General features: G+C 37.4%; 1 protein-coding gene across 1 annotated transcript in view; it reads right to left on the bottom strand.

Annotated features, from left to right (window-relative positions):
* Positions 1-14710, bottom strand: part of LOC138191569 (protein unc-13 homolog B-like) — a 140523-nt gene that overhangs the window by 15352 nt on the left and 110461 nt on the right. Inside the window, exons 30-41 of the mRNA XM_069138458.1 lie at positions 13782-13908; positions 13192-13288; positions 11863-12006; positions 8908-8985; positions 8513-8590; positions 6295-6315; positions 5718-5756; positions 3741-3773; positions 3598-3612; positions 3429-3458; positions 869-883; positions 734-754 (exon numbers count right to left, since the gene is read on the bottom strand). Of these exons, the coding sequence (XP_068994559.1) occupies positions 734-754; positions 869-883; positions 3429-3458; positions 3598-3612; positions 3741-3773; positions 5718-5756; positions 6295-6315; positions 8513-8590; positions 8908-8985; positions 11863-12006; positions 13192-13288; positions 13782-13908 (698 nt within the window). The remainder of the gene's footprint in view (positions 1-733; positions 755-868; positions 884-3428; positions 3459-3597; positions 3613-3740; positions 3774-5717; positions 5757-6294; positions 6316-8512; positions 8591-8907; positions 8986-11862; positions 12007-13191; positions 13289-13781; positions 13909-14710) is intronic.

The following is a 14710-nucleotide window of genomic DNA, read 5'->3' as shown; positions in this document are numbered from 1 at the left end:
ATCCACAAAGTGGCCTTGGAGCCCAAGACATACACAAAGTACTTTGTGGGTTATGCACCATGGCAAAGCGGGTTGAGACAGCTCATGTGATTAAGTACAAAGGGGGAGAAGCACATATGGGGAACATTTTGTGGGTGCTTGGATGGAACAAATACAGGACTTTCACTTAGGAGACTAATGTTCAATTTCATGATAAGGCAAAAGTTGATGTGGATTTCTCATAAGTAACCCAAACCATGATCTTTTTCTAACACTAACCAAGTAGATTTTGTACCTCACTCTAACCAACTGTCGACGGTGTCACGTATCCAAAACCATGACTTAATTTTTGATAGGTACACATAAAGCACATTGTGCGTCTACATAAGACGCAGGCGCACTGCAGCTTGTGCATCTATATGAGACGCTGAGGGGGCACAACACCCGGGGTGCGTGGCACACATACAGATGCCAAGAGGCATCGTGGGCAGATGCCTATAAGAGACACGAACGGCTTTAAAAAAAAAAAAAAAGCATTAGGAATGAAAACACGTTGTCAGGCAGGCATTCTCACAGGCCGCTTTAAAGTTTAGGACTAGGTCATAGTAATTTGGCTTTTTTAAGGATACAGATGGGGAGAAAGATCAGGGTAAACAACCACACACAAGCATACAGACATCCATTCATAGACACACACACATTTCAGAATGCTTAAAAAAAGTTTGCAATGCACACAGCTTTGTTCCAAACACACCTTTTCCTTCTTGGACCCAGACTAGAGAGACATGAAATCAAAAACAAAGAAAAAGACAAATGACATAAATGTGAGTAAATGAAAAAAAAAACAACAGCATCCAATACTGTCAAATAATGTCAAATTATGGCTCACCTTTTCCCTGTCAAGCTTTTGAACAAAGAGAGAAACAAAAACCAAAATATATTTAAAAAGGAAAAGACAAAATAAATAGAAGGTATGGAGAAGAAGTAAACATGAACACGTAACACAATCACACTCAAGACACTCTTACGGATGTTCAATGGCATTTGGTCAACCATGTGTGGGTGATTTCAGTCAGCTCTAAAATGTTTGTCAGCAGGAGCGAAGAGGTTAGTTTTAGAAATATTAGAGGAACCAACACATTGTAAAGAAACCAGACCATTCTCCTGCTCCTCCTTACAATCGTAGGCTGAGGACCATCCTACTGGAATGGCTGTTTACCACCCTACGAATGGTAAACATGCTTTTAGCACAACATAGACACAAAGTTAAATTCTATTTACAGTCAAATTCACCAAACACAGCTGTAATTTCTTAAGAATATTTCAGTTTATCATGTAAAACTGTCTGATTAAACATGTCACCTTACAGGAACAATATTTGAATGAGTACACATCCTTGGAGCATTCTTAAAATTTTAGCTGACATTTTTTTCTTTAAGATCTTTTTAAAACATTTAGGTTGCCAAAGTTATGGGAATAAAAAAAACAACTCACAGCTGAGTTCAGTTGACAAATACAGCATGACACATGACACAAGGCCTCATTTCAAATGCATCAACAAGTGGTCACTGGCCCTGACCAACCAACCTTTTTTTCCTTCTCTTTGTTGTCAACCTGAGAGTGAACAGTGCAAGTTTGGGCAAGGCAAATGGAAAAGGACAGGGCAGGGAGAGCAAGAAGGGAATACCAATACATTGAGCACTCAGAACTGGACATTTTTGCAAGGTTTTTCACAGGGAAGCTATGAAATCAATCATTTCCCAAAACTTCATAGCTTAAAAATGTACAGTGGGATGATACAAGAATCAAAAGGTGACAAATTTACATAGAGTCCAAGAACACTTACATAGCCAGTATTTCAGTGCAAAAATAATGCCACTGCCAGCTGTTCGAGCATTAATTAGAAAATCCGCATTCTCTCTGTGTAAAATGCATTCCAGTGTCTATCTTAGGCTTCAGTTGTCCAAATTTGACAGGTACAGTATATCGTTATATGTATTTTTTAGGACAAAATCTCACAAGGAGATACTACACGAGGATGATTGTAAAGTTGGAATATGTCCACAGACTATTCCCTCCATCCATCATCTATGTCAACTAGGGTCACTGGGTGGGGTGTTGGAGACTATCCCAGCTAACTTAAGCAAAGGCAAGGTAAACAGCCCATCACAGGGCTAACACAGAAAGACATACAATCATTCATGCACAGTCACTCCAATGGTCAATTTAGGTACACCAGTCTACCTAAGAGGCATACATTTGGACTGTGGAAGAAAGTCAGATCACAGGGAGGACATGCGAACACGACACAGAAAAACCCCAGGTGACCAGCACGTTGAAACCCAGAACCTTCTTGCTGGGAGGCAACATTGTACCACTGTTAGACAATTGAAGCTTATGTTAACCTCAGATAAGCCGTTCATGTATTTTTACACATAATGCATAAGAGAAGGAATGTCAATGGCCAGTTACAACAAGCAAAACCGGTGTCAGTGTTCTTATTGACATTTGATTATTGTTATCAGACATACTTTAAAATTTTTGAATTGAAATTCACTGTAACTTGAGGTAATTTATGATCTGAGCTCAAAATAAACAAAACAGCTCGTAAATGACAACTTTAAAAAGCACTGGAACTTCCACCTGGGTGTTCTTCTAAAATTCATTAAGAATGTTGGTGTGCTTCTCATTTATGAATGAAGTCTTTAAGGAATTTTGCATCAAAACAACTTTCAATGTCCCACATAACTAATTTACATTTTTAAACCAGTCTTCTGCTACCCCTGTCACAACTTCTCGGAAATTATTTTCTGCCATGAAATTCAAAATAGGCATATACATTTCATAAAACAATAAACAATTTTCAGTTTCAACATTTGATATGCCGCCTTTGGTCTACTTTCAATTAAATATGGGTTACGTGATTTGCAAATCATCGCATTCTGTTTTGTATTTACATTTTACACAGCATCCCAACTTTTTTGTGCACTATCCAATTCCATTATCTGGCAGGCCACTGTCTTGTCTATTCAGCCCTCACGAGAGGTGGGAGTCTGCTTTAGTCTGCAGCTGTAAATGTGTGTATATCTGGTCCGTGATCGTAGATAGTCAATATATGTATATATTTGTATTTATATGATCAGAAATTTCTCCCAAAGCTGAAAAAACAACTGGTTTGCTGGTCCTGAAAACATGTTTCCCAAATATATAATGTCAAAAGGAAAATTGATGATAGGCTCGGATGCAGGTCAACATTAAACCCAGGCATCTGTACTTTGGAATTAGATAATGCAGCAAAGAATGTTGTTCGGTATAATAATATATTGAGATTGTGTTGGGAAGCAGGGGGGTTCCCTCTGAAGTTTAAAAAATGTTCACCTGAACATTGTTATTGGTGAATAACAATAAAAATATTGAACAAGAGAATACTTTTGCACTTTCCCTCTTACCTCTGATCCCTCTGAGTCTGAACAGCCAGACTGGTTTTGACAAAACAAAACAATAAGAAACCAAGGTCAAATGAGACAGAATAATTAGAAAAAAAGATAAAGGACATTTAAAGAAATTCAATTAAATGAAAGTGTTTGCAGTAGTAATGACCCAAAAACCTTCCCTCACCTTGGACTCCTGTGACTGGTAGCAATAAAGATTGTATCCAGTGAACCAAAAAAAGGTAGAATGATAAAAACAAGGTGAATTAGCTAAATTAAAAGTGATTTATGCTGTTTTACTGTTAGTATTTGCTGGCGCAGCCTACCCACCATGTCATCCTCCCCTTCATTGTCAGAGATGGGCTGATGAGGATTGCACAGGAATAAAAAAACAAATTCAATAAAATGAAGGAAAAAGAAAATTACAGGTGAAATTATTAAAGAGAAAAAGAAAACAAATACATAAAGAAATGATAAAGAATACAAAATTATTGCTCTACTGAGGTTTAGTCAGGAAATGGCAAGTGTTTTGTAGGTTTCAGCATCAGATGCTGACGTCCATTGAACAATTAATTAAATGAAACAGGAATTTATGATAATGAATCATTTTGCTTGTGAGTTACTCCAACTTTGAATGACAGTAATTTCAGATGATTTTGGTTACTACGAGAATAAGTTCTCGTCCTAAAAAAACGTCATACTTTATGAATAAGTCAGCCTACTTCCTTTTGTCCACGATAATATCACACTGTAATAATATTTTTTTTTCAACAGGAATGAACATGTAGAATTCTAATGTACCGTCACAACATCACACACTTATTAACTTTGCTAACAAATTATTTTAAAATCAGATATGAGGTGAGGGACATCATGCCTATATTTTGGTACTGTCCAGTCAATGCATTATTCTGGCAGCAGGTGGCAGATTGGTTAACTGGGCAAGTGATATTTTTACCTTGTACCTGTTATGATGATTTATGGCATTCCTATGAAATCATGTTAATATTTTTTTAAGTCGTTTTCTGTAAGGTGTGCATTTTATTTGACCTATTATATAATTATTTGTTGTATTATTATAATATTAGGATTGACTTGAAAAAAAAAAAAAAAAAAAAAAAACTCAAATCATTCTAGCCAGAATACAAAATTCTTGTGTAAGTGTAGTGGACACAGTTCATACCCAGGGACAAGTACAGTCACATTTTGTCTACAGACCAGGAGATCTCGTGGACCATTCGCAAAATAAAACTCTCACCTTGATGATTAACGGAATCAATAACAGCATCATTTGACAGAGACCTGTTTGCTGACTCCACAGAGAACTCACCCTGGACACTGGTATTACAACTCCAAATTGACTTAAAAATCACTATGTAAACTTCAGCCATTTCAAATATTTCTAAATTTCATTCAACCTGTGATCTTTTCTTATTATATTTAGTTAGCCCATTCTTTTAGTTTGAAGAATGACTTTCTGTTATTAAACCACTGTTTGTATGGTTAATGTGAATGATTTTCTGTTTTGTTCTTATTCTTTTACAGTAATATCAATGTTAATTCCTATATTATGTGTTAAGTTTTGTTATGTATTTTTTATTAATGCTAGAAAGTGAGTAGAACATTTTCTGGTATAAACTCCATATACCAAACCTAAACTTTGTAGGAAAGTTATTCCCACTGAAACAAAGGAAGAAATGTGAAAAGTCACCCTGAACACATTCAGTATCTTTCAGATGATAAAACTGACAAGTCACATGCCAAATCCTCTGCATGGCCCCCACGCCCAAACATTCTTAATGTTATTGTCCTGTATATTCCCTTAATGTAGATGACAGAGATCAATTTAAGTTATGGCTTCATATCTTAGACTTATCAAATTAGTTTATTTCATCTACTGTTTGTTCCTCTTAGAGGTGGTGCCCCAAACTTAGAATGCCCATGATTTGGGAATTATATAACATATCAGTGGAATGATTAGGTGTCCACATACTTTAAGCTATTCAGCCTAACATCTTTGCGATTTGAAAATAAAAGAAACTGGTCGATGAACAGAAAAATGACTGGATCTTTTGAAATCACCTCAGATTTCAGGAACTCTAACCTAAAATAAAGGACCTTTTCTAACAGAAAATATTTTGGACTTGGCCATCATCGATGGGGGTCAGCCACAATAATGAAATAAAAAGCAGACATCATTCCTTTATGTGGTATTAATGTGTGTAACAAGTCATAACAGTCTAAAACCCACTGTAAATTAATTTTGTCCAAACTGAACACTAAAGTTTGAGATCCAAGTCAACCCACCTCCTCATCACAATTGTCAGGTTCCTCCTCATTCTCCAGCTTTTGGGAAGAAGCAGCAGTGGAAAAATGATTTATTTTTTTACATAAATTACATCAGATAAAATGAGAAAACAGTTTATTTCTGGGAATAAAAACTGGGTGTCTAGGAGGAAGGAGTAGGATTTCTAGTTGATCTCTTACTTTTGAGTAAGATAGGATCAGCCTAGAAATAGACACACACTACTGGGTGGAAAAAGGTTTGTAAATTGGCAAGAGGTTCAGGGTAGGTTTTTGGTTTGCTGAACTGATTGTTGCAATTGCCCACCATAGGCACTAAAACTCTACTGCACTTTACATTCAGAAAAAAAACAAAGAAAACCTAAACACATGACTTCAACATCATCGCATTTAACCTCTAACACTGGACACTTCAAAGTAGCTTAGCAAACGTTAACCTGAACAGTGTTTCTAGACTATTATCACACCAAAGAGAACTGAAGCTATGAGCAATAGTCTGGCAGAGCAAGGGGAATTTATTTGAGGAGCAACAGGGGAAAGAGCGGGAGCGGGGGCAAAAAACAAAGAGACTAAAACGTACCCTCTCCTCCTCAGCAGTGAACTGTAGAGAGAAATACACACACTCTGTCTCACTCTTACTTTACTTAATAATTATGTACACGCATGATCACTATGAAGTTTCACCTTTATGTTGAACTCCTGCTGCACCTTCACCATCAAACAGAATTTTTTACGTTATTTTTTACAAAAAGTTCAAAGCCATTGTATCGTAACCGTTGTACTCATTTTCTAAATTGAATCCTTTGTCCAACATGTCCACTTCAGAAAAAAGTCAAGTCAGGTTGAGAAGAAAGAAAACAAGATTTCTGCATCTATATGAAATTAGACTCTGCTGCTTCACATAAAATGATTCTAATGGAGTAATTAGGTCACACCTGGAAGATGGTGAGGTGACCTAAATCTTTTTACTCAAACAATACTGGGAAATAGGTTTGATTGGGAATTTTTGTGTTTCAAATAGTATCAGAGCATTTTTCTCCACTAGACATATTTTAAACTGTTGTCTGATCCTCTGTATCTTTGAATCATTTGAAATGCTGTAAATGTTGCCAATTTCTGCTACACATGACCATAGGTGTGCACAACAGGTGTGAACACCCATTTTATGTTTTCTTGCAATTTCTGCTTGAAAACACTTTGAACAGAGGGAAGATTTTGGTATTTTTAAAAAAAAACTCCACTCTATGGTACCTGACTGTGTCTGAGCCACATATGTGACTCTGTGCTATACTAGTGCATGGCTTTCACATACCACTAAGTATATAGACATGCATTAGTATTTTAATGCGGCCCAAGAGGACTTTGTTGTGCGCTTGTGACGATTTGCAATTTTCATAGATCAGCATGAACCCGGCAGTACCGAGATGGGCAGAACGGTGCAACAAAGGTCATTGAAAATGCGCCAGCTCAATGCAATTTTTGTGTAAATATTACGTGTTGCCTCTCTGCCAGCTTCGACCAGGTCTACGTCAGGGCCAGCTGGGGCAGAGCTATTTTTTTTGTGGTGTCAGTGGGCAAGAGCACACATGAACAGACCTATCCAAAATCCCCCAGACAGGTTTGGTGGATGTCCTACGTATTTGATCTCACTTACATTAATAATTAAAAAAAAAAAAAATGTATATTTCAACTTTCCAATTCAGTTACTCATAAAAATTGTATCTGACTCTACTTAGTTGAATACAAATCTGTCATGATGCAGTAGCCAATCTCAGCCATAAAATATAAAAGGCTGCAAATGAACTCCAACTGAATTACAATTAAAATACACATACAATTCCAAAACTTTTTTATCTACTCATTTTGTTTAGTAATTAAGCCAGCCGTGCAAGACCACAGAGTTTGACACTGCATCATTTATGCACTAAAGGTTAGGGCAATTTACACACATCAGCCTAGACCATTTCATTAATGAGAAAGTAAACTAAGGACCTTCAAAGCTCTGATTCCGTTGATAACACCAAACCATTAGTGACGTTTGAAGAACATTTATGAGTGTTGATGATAAATTAATTCCATCGGGAGCATTTAGTGTGTGTAATTTAGTCTGTTCATACCTGAACATTGTTCCAGCACCTGATTTCACTATTTAATAAGTGTCCTTTGTTCACTTTGACATTTAATTAATGTCAGTATTTGGTGTCTATAAGATGCAGGTTTTTGTCTTATATCATTGAACTGCTGGGCAGCGGTTCTCATAATACCAGCAGAGGAGGAATTTATAATGTTAGTTACGTCTCCCAAAACCAATTTACCATCATCAGCCCATAGAGGCCGGCACATAGTACCATCAATTCTGTGATTAGAGCCTAAACCTCCAGATAAATATTCAGTTTTCTACAGTGTAAATTTTGGATGACGGTGTTTCAATCTTTAGAAACTGACAGTCCGCTTTTGCCACAGCGATCTTAAAGAAAATGAGAGGAGCTGATTTGATTGGCAATGACTGAAATCGGGTGTGAAACACCTTCTAATTATCTATTTCTCCTACTTCGCTACTGTGCCGCGCTGTGCCAGAGTCACGCCTCTGCTTGTGTTGACCGGCACAACTGCACTTGTGCTGTGTCGGAATTGTGCCCAGGTGGATGGAAATAGGGCCCTTTGACTTTAAACCAAAGAGAAAGAGCTCATCTGTGAAATCAGTGTCTGTGGATTAAAATGAAAATCTTCTTCTTAGGTCTCTGTGGTAGATGATTAAAAAACATTGGTCTTAAGCGTCCACATCGGCTAACACTCACCTGTTTTGCTCCCATGGACTCAAACATCCGCTCTAAAAGGACCCTCATCTGCTGGATGTTGTTCATGAGCACACAGGGCTGGAGGACGATACAAGAGACAGACCATAGGTCCAAGAGAGCAAGAAACAATAAAATGATGGAATAAAATATGAAAAGTCAAGACAGTCAAAGAGAGTAAAATAAAAATAAAAAATTAACGAAAGAAACATAGCAAAACAAAAGAAAAAGGCAATGGCAGGAAGATAAAAGGACAAAACAAAGAGAAAACTACAGATTGGTAAGTTCAACAGTTACAGAGGCAACCGCAGCTAAAATATCCACACAAGTGTTTGATCTCTCTCCAAATCAGTGATGCAGATGGTTCTCCATTAGAATGGTGATGCAGCAGTACTCACGATCTTCTCCTTCTCACAGTAGGAGGGGAAGCTCTTAGCCAGCAGGGCACAGTACTGCAGCAGCACTTTGGTGATTGTCTGTGGAAACAGGATAAAAAACACTGAAAACTTCAAAAATAATGATCAGATGAGAATACTGCTGTTTGAACCAAAGCGTTGTGGGGAGTGATGATCGGGTTGTTGTAGGTGAGAAACTCTTACATTTTCAAAGCGTTATGAGCTGGTACATTGCAGGGTTGAAGAACCAAAGTGCTATCGCCTCAGAGCATCACAGCAGAACATATTTTGAATGATTTTCGAAGGTCTAAGCCCACTTTTCAACCAATCAACATCCTATGTGAGAACACAGAGGTGGTGCGGACCTGCAAATACTTCAGTGTGCATTTGGATAACAAAACGTTACTCGTCTCTGAACATAGATGCCATCTACAGAAAGCGGCAGAGCCAGCTGTTTTACCAAAGGAGGCTTAGGTCCTTTGATGTCCGCAGTGAAATGCTATGTATGTTCTTCCACTCAATGGTGGCGAGTGGTGAAAAAAGTTGGCTCAGTTCTTGGCAGGAGTCTAGACTCACTGGGGACAGTGATAAAGAGGTGAATATGGAGTAAGGTACTGGTTATGATGGACAATACCAGCCTCCCTCTCAACAACATCTTGCTAGTTCAGAGGAGCAGTTGCAGTTGTCGGCTCATCTCGTTGCACTGCAGGACTGAAAGGTTTAGAAGAACTTTTGAACCCACAACCATCAGGCTTTACCACACCTCAGCCAGAAGCAGTGGCTCATGACCTGGGGCCTCATGTATAAACAATGTGTACATACAAAAGTGTTGCATAGACTGGTTTTCACACGCACGGTGGGATGTATAAAAATGTATGTGACGTGAGAATGTGTGGGCCGTACCGCAAACTCTTGTCTGCCTCTGTAACTTGGAGATTTCAACCTGTAAAGTACTGAAATTTGCCAAATATATCAAAATAAAGTTTCCATCCCAGGTTCTGGGACACGTCTATGAAGTAGTCTTTGAAAAAATATAATTATGTCCAATTAAGACGGAATAGATACAGACATTCTCTATATTGCCATATTTTGTGCCCTCAGGCTGGTTTCTCACAGATGAAATGCCTTACTGTGCCAGCAACAAGTTTGCCAGGGAAAACTGTCGTTTTCTCTGTTTAATGAGACATGTGGATGAGGTGCACAGCCCCAGATCCCTTATACACATTTAATTTCCCTCGAAGATGATTAGAGGGAAGATTTTGAAGGTCTGTGCCTCGGGTGCCTCAGGTCACCCTCAGAGCAGCTCCCCCTCCCTCTCCTTCTCTTTGTGTGTTTGTGTGATTGTCTGAAGGTATGCCGGAGTCAGGGGTGGAGCCACTAGCTGCACCCTTCACCATAATCAAGACCTCTACTTTTACTTAGTTCTGCCATCTGCACTCTGTTAGATCATTGTTGCACCTCACAATTAGTGCTACTACGTTGCAGCTTGATCTTTGCTCAATGTGTTTTCCTTTGCCATTGCAGTGACTAATTTATTCTCCGTCTCCTCCGAGGCCTGGCATCCCTGCCTCGTCTCCCTCACCTGCTGCCTTGCTTGAATACCTACCAGGATATTAAAAGGCAAAGGAGGAATGGCAGAAAATAAAAAAGCGAGCCAAGGATTGGGAATAGAGAGTTTAGAGTCATGGCTTACATCAGCTATCCTATATTTAAACTCATATTAATCAAGCCAATCAAACATTTTTTTTTTAGGTTTAATGGCTAGGCCTTAAAGTAATTGTCTTAAATTCAATTTGAAGAAAAAAATGACATCAAAGACTCAATTAAACAACACTACACTGTATGTTCTATACTGTATGAATATTTTGCAAACAAATACCTGAAACTCATTAGTCAGTATCTCAGAAATATAAATGACTCAAGCAAGTGAAAAGAGTGCTGAGATGACTCATAATTTAAAGCTGAAGAGAACAGAATTTTTAGGGATAAAAGCCCCCACTCATCTCTGCATGAGTGATTGACGAGATGCAAAAACATGTATTCCCCCCTTATCAAGCAACCGCATATTTGTGCCAAATCACGTATGGGTATGGTCATAAACATAAACGTTGTATGCAGGGAATGATGATATATAATGTGTCATTTCTTACACACAAGTAAGTTTGGAAAAAAAGAGCTCAAACCTTCAAACAATGACAAACCTTGAAAATCTTTCCTCTCTTCAAAAAAAATTCTAAGAATCTGAAATGTTATTGAATTCTTATTACAGGATGCCTAAATTCTTAAAATGTAAACCTATGGATAAACTAGCTTGAAAGCAACAGTTTATATTCATATTATACCAAGTAAGTTGCCCCAATAAAATGTCTAACAATTCTTTTTAGAGCTGATTAATCTGCAGATTATGTTCTTGATAAACTGATTATTGCTTTTTTAAACATTAAATAATTGTTAAAACTGCCTGACAATTCTTGAAAGCACAAGTTAAAATTGCATTTTTAGTTTTCCCAACAGTCTTAAACCCACAAATGTTCCATTTACTGTAATGTAAGCAAAACTAAGAAGTTGTAGCTTGCAAATATTTGACATTTTGCTTGGAAAATTCTTAAATTCTTAATTGAATAAATGTTTTAGTTCTAGCCCTGTGAATTATGTATGACTTGGGCAGAGTTTCCATTCATCTCCACTGTGTTAAGGTGTTGGCAGAAAGCACAGAAATATATATATAATGACTAGAGCCGAGGGGAGGATATGTATTTCTTGTAAATTGGGAGATCTGAAATTTTGAAAAGACAGGAGAGCTTTTTTAAGTGCTAATAGTGCATATGAGAGACATAGCGTCTCCTTATGTTTATGTTTATATAGCAAAACAGACAATTAAATGAACAAACAAACCCATGTCCTATGACAGAAGATTTGAGAGCAGTACTATCTATGTAACAGTGTTTCAGATCTCACCTTAGCAAAGCGTCTGTTATAATGGGCCACCACAGTGGGGTCAGGGCACTCCAGTTTCTTGATGATCTCAAAGCTCTGGTTGAGCTGAGTGAAGATGTCCACCACTGAGCTGGAGAAGAGAGCATGCTCAGACGTCTGCTGGAACTGCGGGTGGAAGGACAAGAAAACAAAGCGCTAAATCTTAGACCACTAGCAGTATTTTCTTCAATAAAAACAGCGAGGTCTCTCCACCTTCACTCTGCTTTTTCCAAGATGTTTCTATTACTCTTACAAATTATGTAAAGATATACAGAATATAAGTGTTAATTCCCAGTCGAACACTTTGTAATATGAGTGCCATAACTCTATATAATTTACCTTTTTTGCAGCTGGGATATACTGTATTTCAATAAAATTGCCGGAACCACATATCAGTATTTCCAATAGCGGAAAACAAGAACAACCCCATGTTTCTTTTCAGCAATGTACCCAGGCTGAAAAAAAGTAATAAATATGTTCATCCTTGCATTCCTATTTCCCTCAGTACTGATGACTTCATGAGCTTCTTTAAAATTTAAATTGTAAAAATTAATACATTTGTTCTTACACAGGTGTATCAGCAAGTACAATAGCTTTGGAAATGTTTGTGAGACCTCATTTGAACATGTTTTTTTTTTCCTTCCACTGTCGCTTATGGTGGTTTTTCTCTATAATCTTAACAACCTTACTATATGCGCGAGGCGTTCAACACATGTGAGACCCACATCTCAGTAGGCAGTGTGGCTGCTCTAACTGTTGACATGGACACCAAAAATAAAACATGCCACGCATCCGGTGTGTACCTAGCCTAAGTTTGAGTACTGTAATTCAGGTCATGGAAACAGCATAATCAAATTGTTAAATTTTACAACATACTAATTCCCTAATCATTACCAGTGCTGATATGTTTGTGTAGTTTGCTACCACACAAATAAATACAGGTCTGCTGTGATGTGTTACATCAATATGGCAACCATTACAAGAACAAAAATAAAAAGATTAGGCTCAGAGCTGCAAGAGGAACAGTTTATCTCTGAGTTTATCCACCCAATAAGTTATTAAAACTACAGTCTGTGCTGCAGAAAGTATTCCTAAAAACCTAATTTTACTTGGATGACTTTTCTTTTACTTTTTAAGAAGAGTGAAAATCAGGACTGATAAAATATTGGATTTTTATGTAAACAAAAAGCTATACCTAAAAATATTGAACAATGGTACATGAACGCAGAACTGGAAACTGTACGCAAACAGAATGATTTTTTTTTCTGCCCACAAGGCCGTTTACGCTCCTCTTTTTTTTTTTTTACTCACGCCTTCTCTCTTGTCTCTCTCCAGTGCTCCTTGCATGAACTCTAACGACACCTCCTCGTTCTCAGCCAGCCAGGATAGAACAAACTGGAGAAACCATCTGAAACAATAAAAAGACACAGACAAAACTTGGTTATTTACCCTCTCCTTGATGAACCATAAAGTTGAAACACAAAACATGAGAAGACATGCTGCATAGGATTCGTGTTCATATCTCTCTGAGGGTTACTTCAGTAAAGGAAAAAACATGTTTTGTTGATGAGTTCTTTGGCTTTGGGAAAAAAATTTTTTTAACCCTCTTTCAAAATGTATCTTTTTTAAACTCCTTTGATTAACTCTCCAGCTCTAATATATCTGATTTGTTTCATTTTGTATTCTATTAAATATTTTGTCTTTTCATTGACTGATTTTACATGTCATGTCGTGTATCGTGTCCAGAAGTGTTTTGAGTGTGGATGTGTGTCCCCATCAGTATGTATGGAATAACTGGAAAAATATATGTGTAAAGGCAGACAAAAGCAAGCCATTCTGTCTGAGGGGAGTAAAGGAAAGAATGAAATAATGGATGAGAAAAACGTGTGTGTGTCTCTTACGCAGGGTACTCAGGCACAGTATCTGTAAAGGTGGGCAGGTCCTTAACATATTCGTTGTAGAGCCACTTGACCTTGAAGTGCAAGTTCATGTAGTCAGCAATCTTGCAGAGCTTATGCCTCTCGTGTTCTGTTAAAAAAAGAAAGCCACACACAAATAAATACAAAAGTAAAGTAATACTCAAACCAACAGGTTTACGACCTTTCGCTTTGTGAAGATTGTTAAATCTATGACATGAATGTGAAATATTTTGTGCATGTTAGGTTTTACCAGTGAAACTTACATTTTTCATGAAAGAATTGGTCAGAAAGAGTAGCTGACTATCATATACACTGTTTATCTATAAACATCTCCCTGGCAAAAAAGTCTGCAGACCAACAAAACAGACCCTTTCTCCAGTTTTGATCAAATTCTGATCAGAGATACTAAAGAGGATAACCTCACTGAGATGTATAATTTTTCCAAGTTTTATTTACTTTCTAGGTATTACTTAGGATATCAATGGTGATGGAGGTGTGGAATTTTTTTTATTATTATAAAGATCAAGTATACCCTCTTTAATTCATTATGGTAGTAAACAATATTTAAAAGTAACCAACAATTCCCTTGTAATTGCCACACAGTTACACCCTCATGGACCAAACATGAATTTTTAATTCAAAAAATGATAATTATTCAGTTTTTATTGTCACATGGACCAACAAATTAACAAATGAAAAGAATGAGAGTGAGGAGACAAATCCAAGGTTCCCACACTAATTTCAGTTTGGGCATTTGCTGCATTTGCTGTCTTTTAGCTCTGATTTTGGTCACTATCAGCCCCATGCTGAAATATCTGTGTCTGTTTGCTGTTTGGTAGTGTAAAGCAGGTTTAAACGATACTATTTTTGTGGTAACTGACATAAACTTGGTTCTGTCTGTCTTGGGCCAT

The sequence above is a fragment of the Embiotoca jacksoni genome, unplaced genomic scaffold (genome assembly GCF_022577435.1).
Source record: "Embiotoca jacksoni isolate LCO1_2020_lvr unplaced genomic scaffold, fEmbJac1.0.p SCAF_8, whole genome shotgun sequence".
Lineage (NCBI taxonomy): Eukaryota > Metazoa > Chordata > Actinopteri > Embiotocidae > Embiotoca > Embiotoca jacksoni.
Note: the sequence above shows the minus strand (reverse complement) of the source record. Positions and strands in the feature narration are given on the sequence as shown.